This window comes from Antechinus flavipes, chromosome 5 (assembly GCF_016432865.1).
Source record: "Antechinus flavipes isolate AdamAnt ecotype Samford, QLD, Australia chromosome 5, AdamAnt_v2, whole genome shotgun sequence".
In the NCBI taxonomy this organism is placed as follows: Eukaryota; Metazoa; Chordata; class Mammalia; order Dasyuromorphia; family Dasyuridae; genus Antechinus; species Antechinus flavipes.
The window spans coordinates 294,822,271-294,839,247 of NC_067402.1; the positions used below are offsets into that span (position 1 = coordinate 294,822,271).

The 16,977-nt window shown below is 43.8% G+C and overlaps 2 protein-coding genes across 2 annotated transcripts; both read left to right on the plus strand.

Annotated features, from left to right (window-relative positions):
* The first annotated feature begins 893 nt into the window (after nt 1-893).
* On the plus strand, nt 894-2,068 carry LOC127538119 (ras-like protein). Its single transcript, XM_051961678.1, has one exon. The coding sequence runs from the start codon at nt 1,433-1,435 to the stop codon at nt 1,991-1,993; it is 561 nt and encodes a 186-aa protein (XP_051817638.1). The 5' UTR covers nt 894-1,432; the 3' UTR covers nt 1,994-2,068.
* Nucleotides 2,069-13,410: 11,342 nt separating this feature from the next.
* Nucleotides 13,411-16,382, plus strand: LOC127564892 (GTPase NRas-like). The gene has a single exon (XM_052001716.1). The coding sequence runs from the start codon at nt 13,683-13,685 to the stop codon at nt 14,307-14,309; it is 627 nt and encodes a 208-aa protein (XP_051857676.1). The 5' UTR covers nt 13,411-13,682; the 3' UTR covers nt 14,310-16,382.
* The last annotated feature ends 595 nt before the right edge of the window (nt 16,383-16,977 follow it).

Consider the following 16,977-nt stretch of genomic DNA (forward strand, 5'->3'; position numbering starts at 1 on the left):
CTTTAACTTTGCTTATCTAATAATAAACCTCTTTTATCAATCTAGCTCTGCGGGCCAATAAATGCTTTTATTGGGAACTCGGGCCTCTACTAAACCCCCTTGCGCCGAATCTGTCCCCCAAACCTGCCACTAGACCTTAACCTAATTTCATTTAGGTACTCCAAAGCTAGACCTCAACAGAACTACCCTGGCCGCAGGCTATACTGTGAGGCTGGGCCAATAACCCTTGTGGTGCATGTAGGGCTTCCCCGAACTCCCAAGGGTGGGGTTTCCTGAGCTCCCCAAACACGGCCACACGGGACGCTCAAAGCTCCAGCAAAGGTAGACTAAGAGTTCCCTGAGGCGCTTATACTGAGGGGTGGAGTTCCCAAAATGCTTTTAGGGTGGAGCTTCCAAAAAGAAGGAAGTTCCTCACATCCTAAAGGAGCGGGGGCGTGGTACTTTGTGGCCTAGGGGCGGGGTTCTTCAAATCACCCTGGAGACCTGGGGTTCTCTGGAGCCCTAACACTGAGCAGGAAGCGCACCTCTACTCCGCTTCTTATTGTTCCACTCTTAAAGACTAGACCTGAATGCGACCTGACTGAGTATTTTTACAGCTCCGAAACGGTATGTAGAGGCCAGCTGATTAGTTCATGTTAGCGGGATGTTCTGGGTGCTCATTGAGCCTAGTCTCAGTTAACAGCAATGGGGTGGGGTGGCAAGTGGACCCCAAGTTAGTGCCATCTTGGACTGCATCAATGCGGGAGGTATTGGCGGAGCTCGGCTCCTCGTGGGGCCGGATTAGTGCGGGCAGTGCCGCTGGGCTCGCCTGCCTCCCCCCACCTTAGTTGCCTGAGCCCATACAGTTTGGGTTCAGATGCAGGTTGAGATGGGGGAGCCCAGTTTACAGCCGAGCCGGCCAGGGACTCTCGGCCCCTTTGATGCAGGAGCTGCAGACCCGGCAGCCGCCCAAACCGAAGCTCTTTGGGCTACATTACTGTGGAGGAGCGTGGCCTGTAGAAATAGTTAGCATTCTCTGGCCTCCTAGAACCTTCGGAATTGACCGCGGGGTCTTCTGGTCGGTCGGGGGTTTGAGAAGGGCGCCAGTGAAAAAGAGAGTGTCTTGGAGAAGACGGACAGAATGGGAGGGCCTGGAGCCCACGTGCTCTAATGGGTTTGGAATTGCTCAGAAGAACCAGGGGAGTCAGAGATTTCCACTATCTGAAGTTCTGTCTCTGGGGGGGCGGGGAGGGGGCAGGGTTGAACCTTGTTCAGCTGGGCCCCAGAGAGCTGAAAGGGGGGCGGGGAAGAGGATGGGCAAAGAATTGAAACAGGAGGCCAGAGGAAAGTCTTCCTCCGAGAGGTGACCTCCTGTGAAATGGGCTGACTTCTTGCAGCTTCTTCCTTGCAGCCTGGAAAGTGACTAGATTTCAAGTGAGCCCTTTCAGTTCTCATGGCTTCTTGTGTCCATACCTCCATCGGTGATTCAGACAGACGCACAACCAAGATGTATAAGTTGGTGGTGATGGGCACCTGTTCTGTGGGCAAGACTGCACTGATCGGGCAGTTTAGTAGGAATCATTTTGTGACGGAGTATGACCCCACGACCCAAGATTTCTATAGTAAGGATACAATGGTGGACGAAGAGCAGTGTCAGCTGGACATCATGGATACCACAGGCAATGGAGCATTTTATTATCTGAGGAACCATTCCGTGCTCTGGGGAGAGGGCTTCCTCTTGGTCTATGCAGTGAATGACCTCTACTCTTTTGAAAAGATGAATTTCTTCTGGGACAGTCTGCAGTGGCTCAAGGGCACCGACCGTGTACCCGTGATGTTGGTGGCCAACAAAGTAGACGTGACCGACAGGCTGGTGGACCCCACACGGGGCCAGGAGATGGCCAGGCGCTTCGGGTTCTCTTATGTGGAGACCTCAGCCAAGACTGGACAAGGTGTGGAGCAAGCCTTCCATGAGCTGGTTCGAGAAATTCGGAGGAAGCGAGCTGAGGAGTAACTCAAGATTCTCCCTAATACTAAGCAGAGGGAGGCCTGTGGGTGCAAGTGTTGTACCATCCAGTGAGCAGGTACACCCTTACCCTGATCCTGCCCCCTAATTCCCCTCTCCCCTGGCCTAGAATACCTCCAAATCCCCTGGCCACTCCCCAGCCTTCAAGACCTTCATCTGGACCCTTCCTTTTCCCTGCTCTTCACTTCCAAGCCCTTTTGGGCCTTTTAAACAGGAGCCACTTGGAGGGACCCGCCTGTGTTTCTATATGAAGAGTTTTGTTTTGGATTTTTGCTTTTGTTTCCCCTTTTGAGCAGGAATGACTAACTCATTGCCTGGGTATCCTGAACAGGCAAGGAAAGACTCCCTTCCTCCTTGAGTGCACAGCTTCCTCCAGCCTCTCTGGCTGCCAGCGCCCCCAGAGACAGCCAGCTTTCCTGGAAGCTTTCTCTCCAGTCCGGCCCTCATCTTCAGCAGCCTCCTTTGCCTTCCTGGAGGCCGTGTGTGGGGGATTTCCCCTGCTCCCTCAACTAGACCCTGGAAACCAGGGCAAAGTGATTCTCCCTGCTGCCCCTGAGCTTGGTGTATTTGCTGTCTGGAGCCAGGTTACCACCCCTGTTGTCCAGAAGATCTTGTTTGTGGTGTTGGTGAGGAGCCCTGCTCTGAACTGGTCCCCATTCAGTGACCCTCAAGAGCAGACGGAAATATGGGTTTTTTTTTTTTTTTTTTGTTACTCATGTTGAGCATTTTTGTTCTCAACTTGCTTATCATCTGGAGCACTTTTTTTTTCTTTTGTTTTCTTTTTTCCTGAGGCAATTGGGATTAAGTGACTTGCCCAGAGTCACACTGTTAGGAAGTGTTAAGTGTCTGAAGCCAGATTTGAACTCTAGTCTTCCTGAGTTTGGGGGTGGTGCTGTAACCTCTGCCCATCTAGCTGCTCCTGGAGCACTTTCGATAGCCGTGAGGGGTTGGGGTGGAATGGGGCTGCCTCCTACCAGCAGGATGCCTTTTAGACATAAGTGCTATTAAAATTACAATTTCTGTTTTAGCAGCCAGATGCACCCCTTTAGACATTGCACGTTGAATTACTTTAATTGCCTCCAAGAGAAGTAGAGTGGAGGGGCCTGGCTGTAAATGTTCTGAACTGTCAGGTGGAGTTCTACTTAGGAACCTTCTGACAGGGACATCTTTGTATTACCTCAGGATTTATGGTGAAAAGGGCAGTGGGTGATTCTCTTGTTTAAGTTAAAAGTATCAAGGATTCTAAAGCTACCTCGTTGGCTTTGGGGGTGGGGAGTGAGCAGGAAGAGGAATTCAAAGTTGATTACTTTTTTTTTCTTGGATTACTTATAAATAAAAGTTTTGGTTTGTTTATACGTGTGTTTCTGGTAGTTTCTCATGGGTTGATATGCTTGGGGTAGGAATCACATGAGGGCAGGATGGCCTAGTGGAGAGAGAGCTGGGTTTGGGAGTGAGGAAGGCATGGGTGTTGTAGCTGTGGGACCTTGAACTTCAGTTTTCTCACCAGTAAGAAGTGGGAAGAGAAGAGGAGGATTGATCTAGACTCTCAGGTCCCTCTTAACTTTACCAGTAGAGGGGGTCTAAGTCTATATAGCTCTGTTCAATGGGATGATAGTGATCCTTAGAAATACTCCTATCATCTAGCCATCAAGTGTCATAATATTTATCTCGGATTCTATCTCTATAATAACTAATCATCTCTGTTAATGTCATCACTTATTATAAACCAGTCCTATATCATCTATTATCCAGTCCTATATCATCTATTATCTCTCATCTTTTTATGTAGTTGTCATTTTTCTCTGCACACTCCTTCCACCCCATTTATGATTTAACATGATCAAAAATACTCATTTTGCGTTTCATAATGTTCTCTACTTCTTTGTCCAAAATTTCCTCCCTTCTCCTGACAAGATGTAGACTATTCCTTGTTCTCCTAATTTGCCTATAATATCTCCCTTTGTATTGAAATCATGAACCCATTTTGACCTTATGTTGGTGTAGGGTATTAGATGTTAGTCAATGCCTAGTTTCTGCCATAGTATTTCCTATTTTCCTAGCCATTTTTATCCAATAGAAGTCTCAGCCCAGAAACTGGCATCTTTGGGTTTAATCCTACACTTGATCACTATAGTCATTGATCATTGTGTCTTGTTTACTTCATCTATTCCACTGATTCTCTACTCTTAGTCCAACAATTTTGAAGACTGCCTCTTAATAAATATGGGATTAGGTCTGGTATGGCTAGGCCACCTTCCTTTCTAGCATTTGTTTTACAAGATTTTGAATTCCCAAGTTTTCTCCCTCCTTCCTTCCTCTCCCCTCTTCTGAAGAAGGGATGTAGTTTGATTTAGTTTATACCTGACCTATCATGTAAGACACAATTCAACATTAGTCACAGCTGTGAAAGAGGAACCTGAAGGAAAAAGTGGGAGGAAAAAAACAATGCTTTGATCTGCATTCAGTCCATGAATTCTTTATCAGAATATGGCTAGCATTTTCTTTCGGGATTTCTTTGTACTTGTCTTAGATCATTTTGTTGCTGAGAAGAGCAGACTTATTCATAGTTGATCATCATACAATGTTGCTGATGCTGTGCACAGTGTTTTCCTGGTTCTGCTCATTTCACTTTGTATTACTTTGTACAAGTCTTTTCAGGTTTTTCTGAAATCTGCCTGTTCATTTCTTAGTGTACAATAATATTCCTTTATATTCCTATACCAAAATGTATTCATCCATTCCCCAATTGATGGCCTTTCCCTCAATTTCCAATATTTTGACACCCCAACAAGCACTGCTATAAATATTTTTGCATATGCATATATATTTATGTGTTTCTGTCCTTTCCTTTTTGTATGATCTCTTTGGGATCTAGTAGTGGTATTGCTCAGTCAAAGTGTATGATTTATCTTATGTATAAATTCATACATAAATTCGGGGTGAAACAGTGATATTCATTGTCACCACTTCTGACTGACATGGTATGAGAAATGTTGACTGGCACTAAGATGAAAAGAAAATTGAGGGAATAACTATAGGAAGGCAAAAATTCACAATTATCCCCTTTGCAGATGATATATTGATGTACCTCAAGAACTTAATTCAGGTAAAAATTAATTGCAACAATACTTTTAGCAAATTTGCAGGAGACAAAAATATCCACACAAATCAATGACATTTTAAACTAACACCAATAAAGATAGGAAGTAGGAAGATAAAGAGAAATATCATGTAAAATCACTATAAAATAAATAAAATATTTTGGAATTTCCCTACCAAGATAAATACGTAAGAATTATAAAAATACAACTGCAAGTAACTGCGTACTTACACAGCTAAGTAATTGGAAAAATTATATATTAACTGCTCACAAAATTAAACAAAATGGTTGCTGCCAGAAGTGTGCCTGAATGCAGAATACAGTATTCATATTAACATTTTGTATTAGGTACTAGTAGCATCCGATAGCATCAATTGAGGAAAAGGGGTTATTAGTGTTGTTGTTAGTTACTCCCGTTGCTCTGGGAATTTGTGGGAGCCAATGAAGGAAGGGTTTTTTTTTTTTGGTAATCTCTAAAGCCATTTCTTGGAAGATGCGGAACTTAGAGTCTAGCAGAGCTTGTGCCTACTTTGTGGTGTGAAGGCCACTAGCCTAATCCTCTGGAGAAGAGTTCTTACATTTTTCCTATTGTTGTGTCTTTGCATACCCATATTTTATGATAAAAATTATTCTGCTTACTTCACTGTCTTTGTTAATATAAATTATTCTGCTCACTTGACTCTCTATTTGTTCATAAAATCCTTCCTAAAACAATCCATTTTGTCACTTTTTACACAATATCATTGTATCATATACACTGTTGCATTCATATACTAAGATTTGTTTAAAAATTAACTCACATTTGATAAGTACTCTATAGTATAGATTTCCTATAATTTTATGGTAATATGGGTTACTTTTCTCCTTTCATCTCAATGGATATCTTTGGTAGTCAGAAAATACTCACAGAGCAGTGACATTTTAGAGTTCCAAATTGCTTTACAGATTGGCCTATAATTATGTATATGTATAATGTCTATAGGCATCAGTACATGTACGCGCGTGCACACACACACACACACACACACACACACAGAGAGAGACAATAGATATAACCAGCAGTCTGTTTCCATAGCAAAGATAATTGGCAAGTACAAGTGAAAATCATTGTGGCTGGTGTGGCTAGCCTCTGTCCATGGTTCTGGGTTATTCTAAAAAAGCCATCTCATTTCTAGGTAAGATTTTAGACATGGACAAAAAGAGATGGAGGGAAGCATATTCTCAAAGGAGAATAGGGATTAGGAAAGACTTCTGGTAGAAGATGAGTTTAGCTGGGATTTGAAAAAAGCTAGAGAATAATTTGTCCTTAATCACTTCAATACACTTAGAGGATATTGGAAAGTATTCAGGTAACTTATAAATCCAGGTCTCAGCTGCGCAGATTATTTCTATGTCAGTGCAGATCCCGTCATCAAACAAGGGTGAGGGGAAATCTGAGTCTTCTGAAAAACTGGCAACAATTATGAGGTATACACAGAAACAGAAATTTTGAAGAGAAGAACAGACTCACCGGGGATTTTAATCACAGACGAAGCATACCTATGGGAGAGCCAAGAATCAAATTCCAAGTGGTCTACCTGACTTTTCCTTGCCCATAGGTGTGTTTTATACTCAGCTTTCCCAAATAAAAACAATACAACAGTTATCCACATTGAAAACTTGAAATTGGTGTCTTCTCCACCAGAAAATAATCAGTTCAGAAACTGTCTCTTCTGGGAGAAAGGCTCCTCTCTCTCGCTTCTTTAGTCCTACCATATTGGACTAAGAAGGTCCTCTCCTTTGGCTTATTGAAGAGAAGTCATGACCCAATGCATGTCAATCCATGACTCAGTGAACATTACTGTAGTGGCAGAAAGTAGGTGAATCCTACAGTCTACTTCCATAGCAGAGAACATTTGTAAGATAAGGTGAAGGTTTCAGTGCCTAGTATTGCTGACCTTTGTCCATGGTCCTGCATTATCTCTAAAAGAGTGGATGCCCTGTGTCTAGGTCAGCTGAGTCCCTAGAAGACTCATGCATATGTCATTCAGGACTTCCTGTTGATGGGCTCTGTCAGATATCCTGGTACATTTCCATATTATCCCCTTTGGAGCTTCAAAAGAAGCTTTAATATCAGTCTTCTGACTTCATTCCATAATACATCCATGCCATATTCAAGCACAATGACCCGTGCCATTTGCTAGAAATACTTAGCAGAAACTCAAGAGTGAAGGAGAGGCAGTAATGATATAGAGAAAAAACAATGGATTTAATGCCATAACAATGGCTTTGGAATTCTCCCTCTGACAGCTGCCTAGAGTCACCTAGGATCTCAGTGGTTCAGCCTTAGCAGACATCATTTTCTTTGCTTGCAAAGAAAAAAGGGTAAATTTATTGGCCCCATCTATCTTTCAGTCTTAAGTAGGATTTAGAAAGGCCTTGATGAAGGGATGTGGTAGAAGATAATTTTGTGGGACAGATAAAGTGCCGTCAGGCATGAGGAATAGTATATGTGAATGCTCATAGGTGTGGGAAAGTACAAGACCACTTTGGAGAATAACTTAGAGCCAATTTGGGCCCAAAAGGGGAGTATATGAATGTGAATGGAATATTCCATGGCGAAATTTCTTTAGAGGTGTTTCTCATTTATGGTCATCAGTCCAGGTTAACTACATGGATTTTCTGATTTTCCAATCTTTTTTTCTGGCTTCAGGATTCTTTCTATGGGATAGTCTTTCTGACTATACACAGTAGTGTGTCTGGGCAGGCCCTAGAGAACAGCTATTTTCTCTGTACCTCTCAGATTCCTGAAGGACAAAGTGTTTTTTGGCATCCGACTTGTTGGAGGATTTTCATGGGAGGCTATCCCATAAGGAATTCCTGAATTCACTCCATTCCCATGTTCCTACTTAGTGGGAGGAAAAGAATTGGATGGATAGACTGATGCATTCAGTTGGTAGGTCTTTGGCGGGGAGGGGGCCAATTGAATATGTCTATATGCAGAAGAGAAGAATCCAGAAGAGCAAGTTTTTGGAAGAAAGGTGGTTGAGGACAAAACTGTTGCTCAAAATTAATATCCTCACAAGCAAATGAGATTGACCCAAAGGCTACCTGATATCTCAAGAGAGGGGAGGGGAAAGAAATTAAAGCAGTGGTGGCAGAGAGTGCTTTGATAGGAAGAGGGTCACTTGATCTTGAAGAAGAAGATTTAGAAAGAGTGTGTTCAGGAGTCAAAACACTGTGAAAACAAACTTTTCAAAGGTCAGTATTGGAAAATCATTTTTGCATATGTTTTGGAAATAAAAAAATTATTTAAAAAAAACTAATAAATATATATACAGAATGACTTTCCATACATATTTGTATCTAATGGTAGCGATCTCTAAGGGGGGGGAAGAAAAATAGAAAGACTGATAACTTTATTATGTATTTCAAAGAAATAAATTGTGTAAATTAGCAAGGCAAATGCAACTAATGAAAATGGAAGGCAGGTTAGATTATATTACTTTCCCTACTCAACAAACTCCAGTGGCTCCCTGTTACCTAGAGGGTCAAATATAAAATCTTCTCTTTTATATGGCTATGCAGAAGACTTATGAAAATTAGGAGAAAAAAGCCAACTGCTTGACTGAGAAAAACAACTTCTTAAAATCAATTCTGTGAAATGGAAGTAAATGCACTGAATAAAAGATTAGGTTATCTTTTGGGCTAAAAAAAAACACTGGGTAAAACTTGGTTCATATGTCTTGTGTTTGGGGAGGAAATGGTGTATGTATCACTGGCCTCAAAGAATCAGTGGAACACACCTAGTTTCCTTTGCCCCTGGCCTTCTCATTCTTTGAGACTAGCAGGTGAAGAAGAAGACAGCTGTTAGATTAGCCTGCTCTGGTGGGAAGTAGCTAATGATTTGCCAAGGGACTGATAGTTCAATCCAGGAGACCTAGATGATATAGTTTTCCTTAAGGAATTGTCCTATAACACAAATTGATCAACCCTCAGACCCAGATTCTCCATGATCCTGTTGCTTTCGATCACCTATTTAAGCCTTCTAAACCTGATTGTGTAGCCCATAGGGTTCTGATATTCTACTGTCCACAAGCATCATTCTTTGATGCTCCAGATCACAATCATCCCAGCCTCTTTTGTGTGGGGGTCAGAGGTTGAGATCAGTTGCCCTGGGCTTGTTGTGGAGCTCATCCAGGGCAAGGCAATCTCATCAGCTTGGCTTATAACTGGTTTGGCTGAGGGAACTTGCCTCTTTCTTCTCTCCCACAATGGTGACACATACCACTACTCTCCCTCTCCATGACAGTACCAAGAGAACTGAGGTATATTGGGACAGTTGCTGTTTCCTGGACCGGAATTGGACTCTGATTCACCAGATTTGTCTCCATTCCTTTGAAGTAATACAATTTTCATAGTGTGCTTGATAATGAGGTCATTAGTTAGGTGCCACAAGAGGGAAATGGAGATATAGTTTCCAGACATTTAGATAAGTTGGGGATGCATCAGGAGACACAATTCATCCATTTTATCTGTCCAGTAACTTCTCTTTTATGGAGATTCCCCTGGGATTCTTAAGAATCCTCCTAGCACTGTGAGGTCTAGATTCCTGGTCCCACCTGTATTCTTTTCCCTGGTCTTTGTAGTACCTTCTACAGAACCCTGGTTTTACTCCTGTTTCTCCACTTCAGATGAACTACCAACTTTTCTTCTTTTCTAGCCATTTTTTTTTCTGACTATGAGACTAGCTCCCCCTCACCTCTCCAACCCAGAGTAGAAGAGTCCACACCAAAGTCTCTGGTCGACCAGACCACAGAGAACACCTACTTTGTCTTTCAGAGATCTAAGAGAGGCACTGAGTTTGTGATAGTAATTATCATGGCCATTTGAGATGGAAGTCCAACTTTCAAGGAAGCTGTGGGATTAGATCTCCCCTTGCTATCTTGTGCTGATGTGCTACAGAGATGGGTTCTGCTTCTTCAGGCTGTCAAGAGACTGACAGGAGAAAGGGTGACAGTTCTGAAGTTAGTGCAGAACAGCATTTTAAAGACAGGGAGAGCTAGTCATGCTGGGCTGGCCATAGCTGCCGACATGTGTTTCATCCACTGCTGAGCAGTGTCCTCCTTTATGGATAGGTGATATACATGATTTAAAAAAGAAAGCAAACTTGGATAGGCCGAGCAAATATAATAAAGATGACAATACTCCCTAAACTAATCTATTTATTTAGTGCTATACCAATCAGACTTCCAAGAAGCTATTTTAATGACCTAGAAAAAAATAACAACAAAATTCATCTGAAAGAACAAAAGGTCGAGAATTTCAAGGGAATTAATGAAAAATAATCAAATGAAGGCGGCCTAGCTGTACCTGATCTAAAACTATATTATAAAGCAGTGGTCACCAAAACCATTTGGTATTGGCTAAGAAATAGATTAGTTGATCAGTGGAATAGGTTAGGGTCACAAGACAAAATAGTTAATAACTATAGCAATCTAGTGTTTGACAAACCCAAAGATCCCAACTTTTGGGATAAGAATTCATTATTTCACAAAAACTGCTGGGAAACTGGAAATTAGGATGGCAGAAACTAGGTATGGACCCACACTTAACACCATATACCAAGAAAAGATCAAAATGGGTGCATGACCTAGGCATAAAGAACAAGATTATAAATAAATTACAGGAACATAGGATAGTTTACCTCTCAGACCTGCGGAGGAGGAAGAAATTTGTGACCAAAGAAGAACTTGAGATGATTATTGAACACAAAATAGAAAATTTTCATTATATCAAATTAAAAAGCCTTTGTACAAACAAAACTAATGCAAACAAGATTAGAAGGGAAGCAACAAACTGGGAAAACTTTTTTGCAGTTAAAGATTCTGATAAAGGCCTGATTTCCAAAATACATCGAGAATTGACTCTAATTTATAAGAAATCAAGCCATTCTCCAATTGATAAATGGTCAAAGGATATGAACAGACAATTTTCAGAGGATGAGATTGAAACTATTACCACTCATATGAAAGAGTGTTCCAAATCATTATTGATCAGAGAAATGCAAATTAAGACAACTCTGAGATACCACTACACACCTGTCAGATTGGCTAAGATGACAGGAAAAAATAATGATGAATGTTGGAGGGGATGCGGGAAAACTGGGACACTGATGCATTGTTGGTGGAGTTGTGAACGAATCCAACCATTCTGGAGAGCAAGCTGGAATTATGCTCTAAAGAAAGGAAAGGGACCTGTATGTGTCAAAATGTTTGTGGCAGCCCTGTTTGAAATGGCTACAAACTGGAAGATGAATGGATGCCCATCAATAGGAAAATGGCTGAGTAAATTGCGGTATATGAATGTTAGGGAATATTATGGTTCTGTAAGAAATGACCAGCAGGATGATTCCAGAGAGGAATGGCGAGACTTACATGAACTGATGCTGAGTGAAATGAGCAGGACCAGGAAATCATTATATACTTCGACAATACTGTCTGAAGATGTATTCTGATGGAAGTGGATTTCTTCGACAAAGAGAAGATCTAACTCAGTTCCAATTGATCAAAGATGAACAGACTCAGCTACACCCATAGAAGGAACACTGGGAAATGAGTATGAACTTTTTACATTTTTGTTTTTCTTCCCAGGTTGTTTTTAACTTCTGAAGCCAATTCTCCCTGTGCAACAAGAGAACTGTTCGGTTCTGCACACATATTGTATCTAGGATATACTGTGACCTATTTAACATGTATAGGACTGCTTGCCATCTAGGAGAGGGGGTGGAGGGAGGGAAGGGAAGAATGGGAACAGAAGTGAGTGCAAGGGATAATGCTGTAAAAAATTACCCAGGCATATGCACTGTCAATAAAAAGTTATAATAAAAAAAAAAAGATAGCAAAGATGAGTGTTCATTTGGAGAGACAACTGACGGGTCCAGGTCCTGTCTTGTCCAGGAGTTCCAAGGAACAATCCACCCAAAGAGGTTTGTCACGGACCAGGAAAATAAAGTGAAACAAGTCTGCCTGAACCTTAAGGAGATCGGAAAACAGAGAAGTTGAAAATGAGGAGGGACTGCGGACTCGGAGGTGGCCCATAGGTGCAAGGAAAAGGCGAAGTGGCCCAGAGTCATTGTGGTGAAGGATGGATGGAAGAATGAAATTTGGAGGTGGAAACAGAAGCACAGAGACAATGAGGAATTCTGGGGATAAGAATGGGGTGATTAAGGGTGTGAAGTGCGGATTAGGCAAAAGAAAGCCAGGGTGACAAAGGCTGCTTTTTCCCCTTGGGCCTCCAGGACGGAGGACTTTAGCACGCACTATCTTTTGGTGCAGAAGCACTGGCTCTTGGACCTTCATCCTTACCTCAGAATCCCAGGGGCAGAACTACCCTGGCCCCAGGCTACATTGTGGGGCTGGGACCACTGGGACCCTGTGTAGGTAGGGTTTCCCCAAACTCCCCAGGGTGGGGTTTCCTGCACTCCCAAAACAAGGCCACACGAGATGCTCAAAGCAAGGGTAGACTAAGAGTTCCCTGAGGCGCTTATATTGAGGGGTGGGGCTCCCCAAATGCTTTTGGGGTGGAGCTTCCAAAAAGAAGGAAGTCCCTCACATCCCAAAGGAGTGGGGGTGTGGTTCCGGGGAGCCTTTGTTGCTTAGGGGCGGGGCTCTTCAAATCCCCCTGGAGACCTGGGGTTCCCAGAAGCCCCTATAGTACGCAGGAAGGGGGTCTCTACTTCTCTGCTTCTGAGGAGTTCCACCCTTAAACACTACATCTGAATGCGGACTGACGGGGTATTTTTACAGCTCCGAAACGGTATGTAGAGGCCAGCTCTCATTTAACAGCAATGGGGTGGGAGGCAAGTAGACCCCAAGTTAGTGCCATCTTGGACTGCATCAATGCGGGAGGCATTGACCGAGCTCGGTTCCTTATAGGGCCGGATTAGTGCGGGCAGTGCCGCTGGGCTCGCCTCCCCTGACCCTATCTTAGCTGCCTGAGCCCATACACTTCAGGTTGTATCATTGCAGGTTCAGATGGGGGAGCCCAGTTTGCAGTCGAGCCGGCCAGAGACTCTCGGCCCCTTCGATGCAAGAGCTGCAGACCGGGCAGCCGCCCAAACTGAACCCCTTTGGGCTGCATTACTGTGGAGGAGCATGGCCTCTAGAAATGGTTAGCACTCTTCTGTGCCCTCCTACAGCCTTCGGAATTGGCCTTGGGGTCTTCTGGTCGGGGGTTTGAGAAGGGCGCCAGTGAAAAAGAGAGTGTCTTGGAGAAGCCGGACAGAATGGGAGGGCTTGGAGCCCGCGTGCTCTAATGGGTTTGGAATAGGTCAGAAGAGCCAGGGGGATTCAGAGATTTCCACTATCTGAACCTCTGTCCCTGGGGGGAGGGGGAGGGTATAGCCTTGTTTGGCTGGGCCCCAGAGAGCTGAAAGGGGGCGGGGAAGAGCATTGGCAAAGAAGCCCACTGAGGTTGAAGGCTGGAGGAAAGTCTTGCTCCCGAGAGGTGACTTCCTGTGAAATGGGCTGACTTCTTGCAGCCCTTCCTTGCAGCCTGGAAAGTGACTAGAGACTATTTGAGCCCCTCCCAATTCTCATGGCTTCTTATGTCCATACCTCCATAGGTGATCCAGACAGACGCAGAACCAAGATGTATAGGTTGGCAGTGATGGGCATCTCTTGTGTGGGCAAGAGTGCACTGATCATGCAGTTTGCTGAGAATAGTTTTATGGCCAGATATGACCCCACCATCCAAGATTTCTACCATAAGCACACAGTGGTGGACAAAAAGCCGTGCCAGCTGCGCATAGTGGATACCACAGGCAATGAAGAGTATTACCCTCTGAGGGACCATTCCATGCTCTGGGGAGAGGGCTTCCTCTTGGTCTATGCAGTGAATGACCCTCACTCTTTTGAGAATGTGAATGTCATCTGGGACCGTCTGCAGAGCTTCAAGGGCACCGCCCCTGTGCCCGTGGTGTTGGTGGCCAACAAAGTAGACGTGACCGACAGGCTGGTGGACCCCACACGGGGCCAGGAGATGGCCAGGAGTTTAGGGGTCCCTTATGTGGAGGCATCAGCCAAGACTGGACAAGGTGTGGAGCAAGCCTTCCATCAGCTGGTTCGTGAAATTCATAGGATCCGAGCTGGGAAGGAGCGCAAGAGTCTCCCTAATACTGAGCAGTGGGAGGCCTGTGGGTGCAAGTGTTGCACTATCCAGTGAGCAGGTACACCCTTACCCCGATCCTGCCTAAAATTCCCCTCTCACCTGGCCTAGAATACCTCCAAATCCCCTGGCCACTCCCCAGCCTTCAAGACCTTCATCTGGACCCTTCCTTCTGCCTGCTCTTCCCTGCCAAGCCCTTTTGGCCCTTATCAGGATTTCTCCAGGAGCCTCTTGTAGGACCCATCTGCATTTCTCTATTAAGAGATTTGTGTTGGATTTTTGCTTTTGTTTCCCCTTTTGAGCAGGGATGACTAACTCACTGCCTGGGTATCCTCAACAGGCAAGGAAAGACTCCATTCCTCCCTGAGTATGCAACCTCCCCCAACCTCTCTGGTTGCCAGAGGCCCCAGAGACAGCCAGCTTCCTGGAGGCTTTCTATCCAGTTTGGCCCTCATCTTCAGCAGCTTCCTCTGCCTTCCTGAAGGCTGTGGGGGGTGGGGTTCTTTATTGGGCTTTCCCCTGCTCCCCCAACAGAAACCCTGACTCCGGAGACCAGAGCAAAGTGATTCTCCTTCCTGCCCCTGGGCTTGGTATATTTGTTGCCTGGAGCCAGATCACCACCTCTGGTCCAGGCCCAGAATTCTTTGTTTGTGAAGATGGTGAGCAGCCCTGCTCTGAAGTGGTCCCCATTCAGTGACTCCCAAGAAGAGACTGGGGGAATATGGTTTTTTTTTTTTTTTTGGTTGTTACATTGATTGTGTGTTCTTAGTTTCAATTTGCATATCATCTGGAGCACTTTCTTCCTTTGTTTTCTTTTTCTTTCTTTCTTTTTTTGCTTAGGTAATTGGGGCTAAATGACTTGCCTAGGGTCACACTGCTAGGAATTGTTAAGTGCCTTAGACTAAATTTGAACTCAGGTCTTCCTGCCTTGGGGGCTGGTGCTCAAGCCACTGCACCACCTAGCTGCCCCTGAAGCACTTTCAATAACTGGGACTGGGTGGAATGGGGCTGCCTCCTACCAGGAGGATGCCTTTAGACATAAGTGCTATTAATATTATAATTTCTGTTTTAGCAGCCAGATGCACCCCTTTAGACATTGCACGTTGCAGTATTTTAATTGCCTCCAAGAGAAGTGGAGTGGAGGGGCCTGGCTGTAAATGCTCTGAGCAGGTATCTCACAGCTGCAAGTCAGGTAGGGGTTAGGAGCCTTCTGACCTGGGCATCTCTTATTATCTCAGGAGCTCTGGAGAAAAGGGCAGTGGGTGATTCTCCTGTTTCAGTTAAAAGTATTAAGGATTCTAACGCAATTTGTTTGGCTTTTGTTGGGGGGAGGGTTGAGTAGGAAGAGAAATTCATTTTAATGGGACTTCCTTCACACTTGGATTCAAAGTTGATTATTTTTCTTTTTCTAGGATTTTTTATAAATAAAGTTGTTGGTTTGTTTATATGTGTGTTTCTGGTAGTTTCTCATGGGTTTTTATGCTTGGGGTAGGAATCACATGAGGGCAGTATGGCCTAGTGGAGAGAGAGCTGGGTTTGGGAGTGAGGAAGGCATGGGTGTTGTAGCTGTGGGACCTTGGGCTTCAGTTTTCTCACCAGTAAGAAGTAGGGGAGGAGAAGGGAAGGGGTCTACCAGGGGTCCTCAAACTTTTTAAATAAGGGGCCAGTTCACTGTGCCTCAGAGTGTTGGAGGGCTGGACTATAGTAAAAACGAAAACTCTGTGTTTTGTGGGCTTTTAAATAAAGAAACTTCATAGCCCTCGGTGAGGTGAGGGGGAGAATGCTGCCGCATCTGCCCACGGGCCATAGTTTGAGGACTCCAGATCTAGACTCTAAGGTCCCTCTGAACTTGACCACTAGAGTTGGTTTAAGTCTATGAAGCTCAGTTCCATGAGATGACAGTGATCCCTAGAAATAGTCTTATCTATCATCTGGCCATCAGGTGTCATACTATTTATCTCTGAATCCATCATCTCTATATTAACTAACATGGATAGCATTTTCATTCATTAGTTCTTTGTACTTGTCTTAGATCATTTTGTTGCTGAAAAGAGCAGAGTTACTCATAGTTGATCATCATACAATCAGCAATACTGTGCGCAGTATTTTCCTGATTCTGCTCACTTCACTTTACATATTAAACTCTTTGCATATGTTTTGAAAATAAGAAGCCATTCTTTAAAATTATATTTAAAGCTATTATTTTAAAAAAGAAAAGTGTTCTGTTTAAGAGCGCCAAAAGAACTAACAAGGAACTCTACTGAAGTCCAAAGAGTGTTGAATGAATTGGTGTTCCAATGATACTGGTGCTCACTAAAAGGCTTTGCCTTGTGCCACCCATATCAATAAAGTCTATTTTTTCCCAGGTCTGTTTGGGAGCATCTGTGGTCACAGAGGTCAGCAATCAGAATCCAGGGTTTTAGTCCAATCCTCTAAGGATGTAGAGAATGATATTTAATGAGTCTGAACTGATGTAACAAATGGCAGAAAGAAAAACCGGGGATAATCTCATAAATAGCAGAATATCACCAATTTCTTCTGATAGAAAATGGATCAAAGATTTTAAAAGTTATAAAAATGAACCATATGTTAAAAATTTATCAAGAGAGCACAGGCAATTTGAAATACTTTGATATGTGGTTACAAAAACCACTCCGTCGGTGCTGGCTCGTCTGCTAAGTTAAGCGGCTGTCCAGACCAGTCCTCCTTCCTGGGGCGATGTGAC